This window comes from Rhea americana, unplaced genomic scaffold (genome assembly GCF_003343005.1).
Source record: "Rhea americana isolate MKP2758 unplaced genomic scaffold, rheAme1 scaffold_65, whole genome shotgun sequence".
Taxonomy (NCBI): domain Eukaryota; kingdom Metazoa; phylum Chordata; class Aves; order Rheiformes; family Rheidae; genus Rhea; species Rhea americana.
The window spans coordinates 2451769-2466586 of NW_028186812.1; the positions used below are offsets into that span (position 1 = coordinate 2451769).

The 14818-nt window shown below is 38.1% G+C and overlaps 1 protein-coding gene across 2 annotated transcripts in view; it reads right to left on the reverse strand.

Annotated features, from left to right (window-relative positions):
- Window positions 1-1100: 1100 nt before the first annotated feature.
- DCLK1 (doublecortin like kinase 1) overlaps window positions 1101-14818 on the reverse strand; it is a 249508-nt gene continuing 235790 nt past the window's right edge. Inside the window, exons 16-17 of one of the 2 annotated variants that reach the window (XM_085320665.1) lie at window positions 12023-12096; window positions 2370-2523 (exon numbers count right to left, since the gene is read on the reverse strand). In XM_085320665.1, the coding sequence (XP_085176791.1) occupies window positions 2466-2523; window positions 12023-12096 (132 nt within the window). In that variant the 3' untranslated portion in view covers window positions 2370-2465. Of the gene's footprint in view, window positions 2524-12022; window positions 12097-14818 lie in introns of both variants that reach the window. The other variant, XM_085320664.1, reaches the window with a different exon arrangement.

Here is a 14818-nt window from a genome sequence, read left to right on the forward strand (position 1 = left end):
TTACCCCAGTGGAGCTCGCCAGCAAGCCACCTAGTTACTTCACTTGGGTTAAAATGTTGACCTTTAGCCAACCGTTTAGCGACCGTTAATTACACATTAGTCAGCCATAAGGACATAAACCCTATGACTGGGTCCAGATTCATACTTTACCTCGGGTTTTAAATAAAGTAACAGAGGTCATGCACAAGCACAAAGCTTCTGCCTATGACGTACGTTCAGAGATTAGAGTTTCCTAATGGTTTAGAGCAAGATTCATTTTACTAAACTTAATATTCTGAAGTTTGGTGTCTATGTAAGCTTCCACCAGTAGGTTTCTTCTACAGCACAGTGAGAGCAGTAGGTGTCTGCAAAGCATAAGTATTCCTAAAATACATGCTCGTGATAGATGAGATGAATCAAACTTGGAAATGCCCATCTCTGTATTGACAAGGAAGTCTAGAGATCTACTTTAGACTCAATGTCTCACTTTTAGATTATTAAGGTTGGGTGAAATGAATTGCATTCTGTGTGAAATTCCTGTAGCACTTGTGTAAAGATTCACAAGATTGAAATTCCTATATAAAAAATCTTCAAAGCTTTTAATATATAAATTTTTATGTCTGAAGAAATGAAAGATGCATTTTGAAGGATGGAGAAACAAAACAATTTCAATGCTTCTTAAAAGATGGTTCAACTTATACTTGAAACCAGAAATGCAGAAGAGCATTATACTGAAGCCAACAAGCTGCAGGTACGCATTCAGCGCCACAACTGCTTTTAGCAATAGCTCTGTGAGTAAACACATCTCAGAATAGAAATTGCACTATGAGTAACTGGCCCTGCTCCTCCGGACTTTATTTATACTTCCCAGAAAGATCAGCAAAATCTGCCTCTCTCTTTGGGCAGCACATTTATAATTCTATCTGTATGATATGAAAGAGAGAGAAAGAGAAAGAGAGAAAAAGAAAGAAAGAAAGAGAGAAGGTAAACCACATTTTCTTCTAAAATTAACTTTAGAGGAGAAAAATACAAATATGATGAATCTTACATGAGTAATAAGAGAAAGAATAAATTTCATAATATTATTTTTTATTTTAGAATAGGATTTTTGGAAGTGTGCCATTTTTTCTTTTAAGTGAAATTCTGAGTGAACTTATAATCATTTTTCTTTCAAATTATCATATTTGAAACCAAAATTTACAAAGCATAATACTTCTGTGGAAGCCAACTTTACGATAATGATTAGATAATATACTATAAAGCTATCTTGAGGTTTTAACAAACCAGAAATATCTATACTCTGTGTAAATGCCCATTTTATTAAATATTACAGATAGAGTGGTGAATCATTTTTAGTTTCTCCATTCTAAGATGAAACTTTCACCAATTCAGTTTAGAAAAGGCTTTCGTCCACAGCAGAAAGATATTTTTTTAGAAGACTTGCTTTTTCCTCAGGTCAGAAATCCTTTAGCTATTTTAAGGGTAATTCTCATTAATGTTGATCTTTAAAAGTGACTCTCACCACAGGAGAACTGTGGCTCTCTGTGGAATAATCAGGTCATGCTGAGGGGCTGTCTGTACCTTTCTGAATGTGAGGCAAAGGAACCAGGAACTTTTAAACTAGATCATTACATACCATTACATGACAGAACGTGTCCTCAAGCCATTTCCCAAGACCCTGCACTGTCATTAGCAGCAAACGATATGGAAGCAACCTTTTGAGGCCATCATCATGTCATGTCCTGTAAACTATGAGACTGCCCTAAACTGAATTTCCCATTTACCATGCATAATACCCTCCAAAACCAGCCACTCTTCTATGGAAGTATGATGCAGATTTACAATGAGCTGCTGTAGAAGATCCTGTTTGTTTCATTTTATTTTATTTTTTAAAGCCCATATTTGCAGCCCCTAAGCAATAGTGTGTTTGATATTGTTTTGGCCAGAAAGAGGCAGGGAACTTCAGGGTACTATAAAAGATATGTGCGTATAAAAGCAAAAAAGCCAGAATAAAACCCTAGTGTGGGCCGTCAAGATTAAGTTGATCGTTTACTCAGAGGGTTAACATGTGCTAAAATTACATACTGCAGTTCCTAGCTTCACTGATGAAAACATTCACTGCTTCTATCTTTAAATAAAAAAGCAAAATAGCCTTAACCCTTTGAGGATCATATTAGCAGCAAGTTGCAATCTAAACAGAGAACRAGGATTTCAATCAATTAGGAAATTATTCTTACAAAGGTTCTGTAAACACCCTTTTGTGTTCCACCAGTCAAGCATTTAGCACTAGATAGATCAGATGTAATCACTTCACACAGGTCTGAAGGATTTGCAGGGCTCAAAGGGTTAAAGCCAAGACTTTTGAGTAAAAGTGTTTTATTAAAAGGGTGAGTTAGGTGAGCGAACAGTCTCGGATGAACTTGGTGAATAGTCTTCCGATTCGGAGTTGAGTTCAGGTGGAGCTTGCTGTGCCTTATAACATCCCCTCACATCCTGGTTGCGTCTTCGTCGGAAAACCTGCCTCTCCTTATCAAGAGCGGTGGTCTGGCAGGGGCATAAAATAAGAATAAATGAAATTAGGCTGTGTGTGAAATGCAAAGCTAACGAAAACCATGAGTTTGTATGTGGCCTGCAAATACCAGGGATAATAAATGTTCAGACCAAATTAAACCTGTTCTGTTTCAGTCAGGTCTGAAAGGTTTAGCCCACAACATCGCTAAATGCTTTAAAAAGTGCATTTCCAAACCGTAAGAGGTAGTGTGACATCACCAAGCAGATACAGTACCATGTATATGGATGCCATATGTTCTACTTCTGGATGCTATTAATTTTATACTTTAATAGATTCAAGTTTCAAGCCAAATACCAACTGACCTTCCCCCCACCCCTCTCCAAGTATAAATCTACTTCTACAGGCAAGGCAGAGATGTACACTTGTCTTTGATTTGACCTAATGAAGGTTGATACACACTCAGCCATGTGCGAGTCAGTGCGGTTGGTTAACAAAGATGGATTGTGATGAAGCTGTCAGACAGGAGAGAGAAACGAAGAGCAAAGGAAGCTAGCCCAGCTCTGCGACACCTCCTCATGCCCGTCAATGGATGTTCTTAGGGAGAACGCTGACGACCCGTTTGAAAGCCCCATTGAACCGGACCATCCTGCCTCCTCCTTTTAACCAAGGTCTAGCAAATTAAGTATTCCACTGATGCTACCCTGAATTGCCATATATCTAGAAATGGGAAAAGAGATCTTCTTTGATGACCTTTTTTTTTTTTTTATTTATTTTTTTGCTCAGTTTATGCCACTGGTGAGAGCATAGGTCTACGTTGGCTGTAATGTCTAGCCACATCCTTTCTTCTGCTTCGCCTGGCACATTTACAGGGTGAAACCCAGCTAAAAGCAGTATCAGTCTGGTCAATGATTTCAAATGTGGGACTGGGTTTCACCAGTTTCTTGAAGACAGGATAAGAGAGTGCAGTCCCTGAAATTAGTGGAAAATTACAAGTTCAACAGGATGGCCTTGATTCAGCAAAGTGTCACTTTGACACATACTTAACTGCTTTCTGAAGCAGGGCTGCCTTCTTAAACCATGGCCTGTGATTTTGGGAAAAAAGCAAAAATGGAAAAAGCAGGCAGCTAGTAAGATGACCCGCAAAATGAAAAAAAAAAAAAAAAAATCTGATTGTGGCATGGGAGCCAAAGATAACTTTGACAACTGAGTAGGTTTAACTGTTAAGGCATGTCAATTTTTTCACTAATATGAAAATCTCCATTTTAAAAAATGCAGCCAAGAGGTTCTTCTGCTTCAAATGATTTATTATTTTCTCTTGATATAAGTACGACTGATTTCTCCAGAAAATTTACTAGTTATAGTGTAAGCCTCATCAGAAAACAGAGGTATGTTTACAGCCAATGYATTTTTGAGAACAAAATGAAAACTAAACCCATCATGCTAGTGCAGAATAGCATTATAGCAATCTGTGCTCTAAAATAATGCAATCAGCATTCAGTAATGATGTAATAGGGACAGAAAGATGGACAAGAGTACAGAGCTACTATAGCAAATGGATTTAGTTAGGCTAAATTGCTGAACTATTATTTTTGTATCCAGAACCTACAAAGCACTACTTTAAAGGGGTAGACTTAACTTTGATAAGTTCATTCTGGTATTTTAAATAATAATTGCTACAAAATCCAACAATTAACGTCTGCYGAGAATTTCTTTGTTTACTGCTAATCTTTTAGTTAAGCGCTCTAATTAGTATTTTTCAATGCCTGGTACGTTTCTTAGCCTTGAACCAACTCAGGTTTTGATTATATTTTAATGTGAAACAGAAGAATACCTAGCTCTTTTACACACAGTGAATATACTGCATACAGTATGTAATTCTGTGTGAAAATTGAAAAGAATGGAATATATTACCATTCTATAAAATACAGATTTCCATTTAAAAGATTTTTTATGCTTACAGGAAATGAGCATTTATTTAAAGTTTAAACCACATCACATCATCTTGTGGTAATAGATACTCTCCTCTGAAAAAGTTAAACATTTCTGGTTGAATAAATAAAAATACTTCTATTAAATTAAAAAATTATTTTTAAAATCTGGTGCATGAGAGTGGTAAATCTATATGTAAATGCTGAAAGTCTTTAAAATTAGGTGAGTTACACAAAGGTGAATACTTTTGAATAAAACATTACTTTTGAAATTTAAATGAAGTTATGGAATTTCTTTTTAAAAGATAAGGTTATAAAATTGCAAAATGAGTCATGAGTCATTAAATATCATGATATCATTTTAAAGATGTCTTAAAACATAAAATCCAAGATACTGCTTTTCTATCATTATTAGGGGGCTATTTGTTTAAATAAGTGCCTACAGGCACTTACTGCCTTAAGAATCAAAAAAGTTAGAGAAGGCACATAAATGATGATGCCACCTAGTCCAACACCTCACACTGTAGTTTGTAGGACCAAATATTTCTGGCTTCCTGACCATTTAGAAAGTGCCTGGAATATTATTGAGAGAACACTTCCCTTTACATTTTTGCCTAAAGTCTCTCCTGAATTTGATTTAAGTGGTCTTTATTTATAAAGATGTGTTTGTGGACTCAGTGACACTATGTGCTTACTCCCTTGGGCTGAGTGACATACGAAGCCTTTTCTCACCCAAAATGCCTATCAAATAAAAATGCGTAAGGTCTGAAAGAGCCAAAGAAGGGAGTATTTGAAAGCAAAAATACAAAGATCACCTCATCCTAATATTTAATGTTTAAAATGTCAGAACTACAAAACGGGTCTGTTCTTGGGACATACGGAGCACTCACAATTCCTACAGAACTTTCAAGATTGAGCTAATTCTTCCCAATGCCCTAATAGCATGTTTTGCACTTCTGGTATCGATTACATTGCCATACAGCATTGCCATCCTGCATTCTGCACAAATGTTATTTTTCATTTAAAGAGGCCACAGTTGCTTCTTACCTCTAAAGAATTTCAGAATATAATAGATTAATCCTTTGCAATGTGGGGAGATGGTAGTGTATGTTGGAGTATTGGCTGTGGGTGTCTTATAAGTGCAATTTTCATTCACTATATTCTGTGCATATGAGCATATTCCAAATGTGATATTATTGTGACAAAAGTCAGCATTTTAATTATTATTACTATTTTTGTAACAAAGACCTTTTATATTCATTTCCTTGGTTGAACAGATTTATTATTTCATCTACTATTCAGCTGGGTGGTTTGCTAGTGCATGAATTGGTCCATTACGGATTTTCAGKGCATATCTACTTTAAGCTACTCTTTCAATAAATAATAAGAGGATCTGCAGTGCACTTATGCTTCACAGGGCTGCAAATCCCAGATTTTCATTATCACATTTTGACATTCTTTTTCTCAGCTTGAGGTGAGAGAGTGAGAACTTTGAGGACTATATGACAGTAATGGTAACTAAATGCAAGTATAGCATTTTTATTTAAGATATGTAGATGTCATCTTACAATCCATATGAGGAAATGTAGAGCTTCTTATCCAGTAGCAGATAAGTGGATTGCCTTTAATAGTTTGGTGCTGATGGGTCTGAAGCACTTCATTAAGCACTAATGTATTTTGCATCAACATTTTGTAATCCTGACACCCAGTACCAAATGGTTAACAAGCTACTTTTGGAAATGTATTTAATTTGAAATAACAGAGCGTTATTGTGAAATCATTGTTTCTGTCATATATACTAAAGTGCAGTTAGCATTTTCCCAAGATTTTACCACAGGGAGTATCTTTTTCCTGRTCTCTAAGCCATGATGTTGCAGGACACCTGAGCCATGCAAATTCTTTGTTTCTTGGAAAATGTTGGACTCTGTGTTTATAAGCAGACATTCAAAAACTACAGCTGCTTTGATATACATGTTGGATTTGCAGTAGGAAGAGCCTTATTTTAGCTGTGGGCTGATATTTTCTGTCAGGTCAGTAGTATTAGATTGAAGTAACTGCATTTTATGAATGCAAGCAGTGACTGTTTTTCTTTTCACTTGTCTTAATTTACTGCTGGCCACCAAATATATATATATGTTCATTTCATTAATAAAAGAACATTATTGTGCATTTTGCCTCTTGGTCCATCCATTATTCATAGCAGCTAGGAGAATGAACCAGGGATGCAGCTGTTCACGCATTAATCTAAGAAACTCTCCCCTTCACTTGCTTTCATTCTGCAAGAACRTATTTGCAATTTGTTTGCCATTTTGGTGATGCCATGTTAGTATCTGGAATTAAATGGACAYATCTAATGAAAAATTGGTATTTTTCTGTCAGTGCATCGTTTTATATACATACATGTGTACACATGTGTTTAAATGTTCACACCTAGATAATCTTATCCTATTTCTTTAGTTTCTGGTTAGGTACCTTGATATGTTGAGATATGCAACAGCTGATTTTCCTACTGTAAAAGTGACCATTAAGCAATAGCAGCAGCTTTACAATGCAAGGCATGAGGGCATGCAAGGCAGCCTTCTGCTCTGGCACTTCTTGTTTCCATGGGCTTCTCAGGTAATATGATTGATTCATGATTCAACGCACTTTTGGACAGTACTTGAAACTTAGCAGTGCACCTCAGGCCCCGAGTGAAAGACACACGTTATTTTTAGTCCCTCAAGCAAAGTTATAATTAAGTCAAGTTACATGGTGATTTGGAGCTGTGCAAATGACCACATCGAGGGGACAAACGAATCGAGTGGATTTGAACCTAGATCTCCAAATACAAAAGGCCAGTGCTTTGGTGCACCATGTAACTTCTGGCATGGAATTAGCTAAAATGAAAGCAAAAAGAAATAAAACCAAATCATTTTGACGTACGCTTTGTACTGCATTGGTGAGTGAATACAAAGATAAGTATTCTACATACATAAATGCTGAATTCATACTGCTATATTTAAGTTTGTGTTTACTCTTTGACATCTCTCACTTTCTGAGACACGATTCCTCAGCTGGTTTCAATTACATGTGGAAGAGACTTAGTGCCAAGTTGTTTGCATGGGTGAATTTTATTTATAGTTAGTAAATCAGCTGTGGTTTTCTTAGTCAAAGAGCAGGAAAAGAGATTTTAAATGAGTTTAGATGTTTGTCTGTTTTTACCAGGATTAAGTTTACAGAGGGTTTAACTATATTAAAAATGGCACTTTASAGAGAGTGTGTCTCATTCCCAACTACTTTGCCCATTATCCAGCCATTGGCTGTACTTTTGACCGAGTAATGTATTGTACCCACTTGGGACAGTTGCAAGTGACTTGACAGATGCAAATTAATGGGAATTAGGTAGAAAACATGTAAGATGGAACTATGGATTTTCAAATGAGCTATTCAGATACTTTTTTAATTGTGACAGTGAGAATCATATTTTAAAAAGTCAGTATCCTCTGAATTCAGTATTGGCAGGATCAACAGTTTCACTACAAGTGCATGTAATCGGTCTCCTTGCTATTACTATTACACAGTAATAGGAATGACTTTCCCACACACTTCCTCTTTTTTTTATTGCTCCTTTAGCTTTTATATAGTGTCTGTGGGCATCAGAAATAATACACACTAACATTTTATACTAACATTACATATAATGACCTATGCTGTAKGTACAATATAGTATAGTACAAATCATATAAATACCTATGCTAACATATTATACTAATATTTTACATTTGATTCAGCCCACAGAAAATTTTGGACAATCCTGTCAACAGCACACTAAAATAATTTTAAGGTTAAGACAGGAATGTGAAATAGTAAGGAAATTCAGGGTCATAGAAAATACTGGTAGGTTGTCCAAAGGATTGGCATCAAAATGAGCTACCATTACGAGGAAAAGGTAATGCAGATGATGAAGGCTATGCACTGGACACTGCAGCACTTAGGTTCAAAGGGAAGGTTTGAAATATAGGAAAATATTCTTAATATTCTGGCATAGTTACATGGAGGCCAGAATATGTCTCACAAATTGTTAAAGTCTCAGTCAAGTAGATCTAAGGAAGAGAAGTTTTTTGTAACAAAGTAAACCTACTAGTCATAATGTTTTTCGAGGACAATGTAGGTGCCACTCTATCCCTTTGGATTTTTTTGTGGTCATCATTGCTAAGTTCCAATAGAAGGTAAGTTATAAAAAAAGAATCCATGGGTTTTGACCCTTTTACAAAGTGATCCAGTAGAAAATGGGCTTTCTTAGGAGAAAACAAGATCTATAACATAATATAGCTGCAGAGAGAGGAATATGGGTGATCTCTGCTGACTTTGACTTGACATTGGTGATTTGGGGGTGAAGGAAGCTGTGATTGCAGCACAGGCAGATATTATCTAGCTAGCCCAAAGTGGCTTTCTTGGCTATAGAGAACAATAAAGTCTCCGCAGCCCTGGTTCAGCGCAGACRGTGCGAGTTTCCCTGGGACCGTGGGGGCTCACTCCCTATTGAAGCTACCTTGGCCTTTTCTGCACTTCTGGTCGCAGGGCTGATGCTCCAGTGACCTTGTGTGTCATTACTTTGAAAATGTGTGTCGTCTTTGGGTCCAAATGATTTCACTGAATTGGCCATTGCACTTTTCCTGTTCCTCACATTCAAGGAACACTGAAAGGTTTTCCAGACATCATAGCTAACAGCTATTGCTATAAATAAAGTAAGCTGTATTTTAATAGCTCAAAAAAGTCACTTCACTTAAGAACACTTGCACATATTATTTTCCTGCCACAGAATAAAACAGGACGCAAAATCAGTGCTCAGAAAATTATGACTTTGAGGCACTTTTTAAAGAAGAAAGTCTTTCAGGTAGAGAAAGGAAAAGGTTTTCTGGTTGATTGAAGGAGGAAATAGTGCCATTTAAAAAGATATTTTAGAAGACTGCTAGAAACTAGGGATGAAAATGATCAAAGGAGTGGAGAAGAAATGAATAGTTTAATACTAACAAAGGGAGTATTACATTTTCCTTTGGACATGCTTTCATATATTGCTCTACTTGTGAATTCAGGTTAATTGTCATGGGCCTGTGATAAATTAACCGTTTTATATATGGGAACTGATGAACATTTCATATGCTTTGCATCTGGGCTTACAGTCACTACTAGAAAGTAAACTACTGCTAAATTGAGATGGTTTTACTTATGCCAAAATGTTGGTCACTACAGTAGGTGCCCTGTAAAGCTCTTGTTTCTTGGAGATGAAAGAAGAAAAAATACAGACCAGCGCCTCTTCGGAGGAACCAAGTGTTATAGGATTTCCTAATTAAGCATATACGCCTAGGAGCACCACTTTCCCAATTTGCCTTTGCACACTAGGTGCACTGTTTAGAAAGCACTAATTATAAACATTGTTGTTACTGCCCCCAGCTGGAAAACAGAGCAGTTTATGTATGAATAAGAGAGATTATCGCCCATCTGCTCCAGCCCATTATTCAGGGATGTGTCATTTTGTATGCCTATGGCAGCCATTACTAGTGCTTTAGTCAAATGGCCTTTTTTTTATAGCGTTTATTTATTTACCAACTAGCAGAATTAGAGTCTGTCCCCCCCCCCCAGCCCCCACTCCCTCAAATGCATATGGTTTCTTTCAAAATCTGGGCTTTGCAGTTAAACTGAGTCAAGGCCAATCTGAGACGAGACGCTCTCTTATTTCGGGTGGTCTGTTGCCTCCGAAGCTGGATTTTTAAAAGATCTAAATATTGAGTACGACAAATGGAAAGACAGTACTGAATTTGTCGTGTAAAACAAAAAAGAGTAAAGTAGAAAAAGGAGTATAAGCTGGTCATGGATAGTAATTAAACTCTGGAAAAACAAATCAGCGATAAAGCTCCTATGAGCTTTCCTCTGTTTTTACAGAGGAAATATTAAATTTGCAACTATTTGATAAAGTTCTACTCGACAAAAAAGGTCATCTTTCCTTGGTAATTGAAAAGGAAAATATTTCCAATACTACCAAACCCACATGTAGCTAAGCAGGGTGCTCAGGACCCACAGAAAAGCTGGTGAGTCCCCCCTTAATTCAGGACCAAAAAGCGCAGATGCGCTGCCGCTGTCCCCTAAGCGTGCTGCRTTGCACGGCCAGAGTCGGGCGAAGCATGATGCTAACTGATGCAACAGACAAAGCACGCTTTGCTCGTTTCTGCAAACTGCTGTAGGTATACAGCCATGAACGCAGACGCGCTAGAAATACAGGTACTCAAACACATCTGAACACTTGGAGTGAAAGTGTTTTGCGATTATTTTTAGCCAGCATTTAATTCATTGATGGATGGGAACTACTTTTCTATTTCTTGGCTGAAGAGGAGGATTTTTTTTATCTTTATTTCTTTCTTTCCTTTTTTTTTTTTTTTTTCCCCCAGAACATCCATATCAGAATCTACTTAATTCTTAGTGTGCGCTCAGGGAACTGCTAGGTTTTATGGAAACTGTGCTGTAGTCCGATTCATGCATTCAGTGAAATGACACAGGGAGGGGATTTTACTTTCCTGGAAACACTTGCAGTGATCATCTCTGCTGTTTCCCTGATGTGGTTTATTTGCTGAATTTTTCCAAATACCTCATAGGTGAGTTTTTTTAAAGGTTTCAGTAATTGCAGTGTTAGAAAAACACAGGTTTCACGAGGAGCTTTTAGAAATTTCTCTAGCCATCACAAATGAGGTCTAGTGAGTAATAAGAAGGAGAAAAGCCAGCAAATAACCACTTGATGGAAATTGTGGGGTATTTGATCGATCGAGGCGCCGTGGGGGCCTCCTGTGGGCTCGCAGAACAGGATCCCTCCTTGCCCCCACTCCAAAATAACCCCCTCCCACCCAAGGTCCCATTTGATCATACAGGTCAAGCCAACTAACGACAACCCTGGCACAGTCACACGATGAAGAAAAATATATTGAAAAGATTCATGCAGTATTAAAAAAAATAAAGAAAAAGGTTTAAAAAAGAAGGGCTTTGAAAATAAAATAGAAAAAAATGCGCCGTTAGAAACACAAGCTTACCAGCACATACAATGCATTMTATCGCGTTGAACTTCGGAGAGTTTCTACGTGCTACGTTAGGCAAATGCATTGTGCAATCTAAGGTAAGGATTGTGTTTTGTGGGTTTAAAATGACAGTATATAGCTCCACATCTCGCACGGAGAAAGAGGAAAATATATGCTGAGACCCTGTTGCTGCTCCATGTGTCTGAGGACAGGAGCGCGCAGGAAGCAGATGCCTTAACAAGCCGCGGGGAGGGGGAGGGTGCATACTTCAGCATATCTAGCAGATTTTCTATATACACTGTCCTTTTAACTACAAGGAGAGCTTGATACTGAGCGTGTGCAATGAGGAGAAAGCTGGCGATGCCGGCGTGAAGAATGGGTGAAGAAAGGGAATGAGGGGGTGTGGCGGCTCCGTCAGGGTCCCAATGAAACCGATAAAGCAGCATATGGACTGGGTAACAAATCAAAACGCATGTTTATCCACCGAAGGAACTGGTTAATGGAGACTGCCAGCACGTTGCCATGGAAACACTGACTGTTGGAGCTGCACCATCTCATACCTTATCCAATACATTCCTGGTTGTTGGTAGTAGTCCAAAGACCCTGATCGCTTGATGGTAAACCCGTGGTCCAGCTGAGCAGAGAGAAACGGGGCAACTCAGTGGATCGACATTATGCTAAAGAATTAAGACTCCAGAGCAAGCTGTTCCTTATTTAGTGCATATTTACGGTTTTCACTTTCAGAAGGCACTTAGCTAACAGCCTACACCTACGCACTGGAGACAGGAAAAAAAAAATTTAAAAAAAGAAAGGAAAAGAAAAAGAAGCAAACAAACAAACAAAACAAAAAAAAAAAACAAAGGAAAAAGATACCACCTCTAGGTTTGGCCTTGCTAAATTAGAAGCCAATTTATTTGAACTAAAATGGAGTTTGCAAAATAGGTTACTTAATGCATAATGCATTCATTTAAAAGTCTGATAAATATCTCGTTACCTCCAAAGACAGAAGTGCCCTTTTAAGTTGCACATACCAGTAATGGAAAATTATCTTTTGCAATTAAACTGAGAGGTTTAATAATTTTAAAAAATGCAGTGCAACCATCACAAGGAGCAGGCTAGACAGACTACACAAGGCTTAAATTAGACTGCTTCGTAATCATGGACTGTGTAAAGATGAAAAGAATCAGGTTTTGATACCCCATCCATCACGGTAATTCATTTAAAAAAATGCGTTAACCTTGGAGAGGAGGACCACTCAGAGCCACGAATAACACTGTTTATCATTTCAGCGTACACCTCATGCTCAAAAAGATAAAAGTTCAAAAACTGTTACATTTAAAATTGCACCAATTAAAGTCAAAATGGAAAGGAACTTAACATTGTGTCCAGCAAAGTGCGATCACGGTACTGTTTAAGAAACAAAGATCTCTTAAGTTTAAGCTCATCACTAGCAGAACGATGTGCACAGGAACAAAGAAAATGTGTTGTTTTCTCTAACCTCCCTGTGCTGCACGAACAGATGGGTGAGAGAGCATTTAACTGACTTAAATAAAATTTTAGGGGAGAGTATCTTGAGAGAGACACTCTGCCCACTTTAATATTGGAGACTGCAATGATTTTCTCGTTGTGCCCTATGAAGAGAAAAGGCCATTTTGTGCTTCATTAGGACTGTGGCATATATCCCCAATACTGATGACAGTTACTAATTCTAAATGCAGAAAAGCGGTTCAACACATTCCTAGCTACCAACTACTTTAAGTGCTGTTAGGATGTAAATAAATTTAAAAATTTCTTGGTGCCTGTATTGCAAGTATAGAATTTAATAATTTACTCCATTTTGTTAAAACAATGCCTGTTTCATCTTATTTAGAATTATTTAAAGGATGTTTCCTCTTTAAAAACATGAGACTCTTGCACTTATAGTTAATTCTTTCTAGGCTTATCTACACTGGTCTGCTATTGCCATCTACTGGCTTCTTCCTATACTGCATATAAATTACACAAAAGGACTGTTTTTCAAAAAGCAGACCAAAAAACACTGTTCAGAAATCTAGTAGGCCAAAAGAAATACAGAGGAAAATCGAGGAAGTTGGATTTCTAATATGAGGCCAAACAATTTAGCCACCGTGGAAATTATTCTATGAAAAAACTGGTTACACACAATGATGCCAGAACGGCACACACAGCTGCGCGGTGACGTTTGGGACACAGGTTCTGCCTCAAGCCGAACAGAACTAGCAGCCTTGGCTTCTCTTCCTCAGCGCCCAAGAAATCCCGCTCCCGCAAACGCCGCYTGCGAGCCGCAGTTCTCTCTGGCCATCAGCGGAGCGCGTGGAAGCGCCTCGGCCGCGTCCGGGGCGAACCGGGGCGCCCGCCGCGCTCAGCGGCTGCGGAGCCCGAGCAGCTTCGCTCCTTTCTGCCTTGCTTGGTTCACGTGAGTCTCGGGCAGGAATTTACTCCCATTGCCAAGACAGAGGCCTCGTAAGCCCTTAYCCTAACGCTATCGATAGTCTTTTCTCCTGTCTTAACGATGGCAAAAATACGGGCACAAAAAGTGACAACATACAGGCAAAGCTTTAACACTTCAGACAGGAACACGAACTGGACAAGGCTCGGTTAATATACAGAATTACAGCACACCTCTGGATTGCAAAGCACTTTAAAAATTATTTTGGCTCCCTCTTGCTCACTTCAGGTGCCGTCGTTTGAACGCATAGGGCATGGCCATCGGGTGTTGTTTAGTGGCTGAAGCAACAGCGGGACGACCCACATGAAGGGCTGAACGGAAAATTCTATCCCCAACTTTTAAAAAGTCTATTTAGTAAATATCTGGGCTTTTTTTTTGTTCGCTTTTTTGTTTTTTTGTTTTTGCTTTCACTGCAATATCTTTTACAAACACCATGGTGGAACTAGAAAATATTATTCCTGTTGGAAAACTATATGAGAAACTCGATGCTTGCAAATGTTTTGACACATAATTAACAGAAGTATGGTTGTTGTGAGACAGACCGAAGGGGCACCTAATCTAGCCGCCTGTCTTTGACAGCGACCTGTAGTAAATGCTTATGAAAAGAGTTTAAGAATAGGGCAAGAATAGTGATCTTTCTCCGATATACTCTCCCATCAGCAAGCAATGTTTATATTAGGGTCTTYTTAATTTTACAGCTGTTTTAGAAGCTGGCTCTCCAATTAAATTTTGCTGGCAAAGCTACGTTAGTTTAAGGGAATGACTGTTTTTTTTCCGACTGACATATTGATGCTGGTAGAACTTTTAATGCTGTTTTAACGTAGCAAACTCCCCCCTCTCTTTGCCTGTATAGTTAATTTTGCTCGAGAAATCATCTTCAGCTACACCA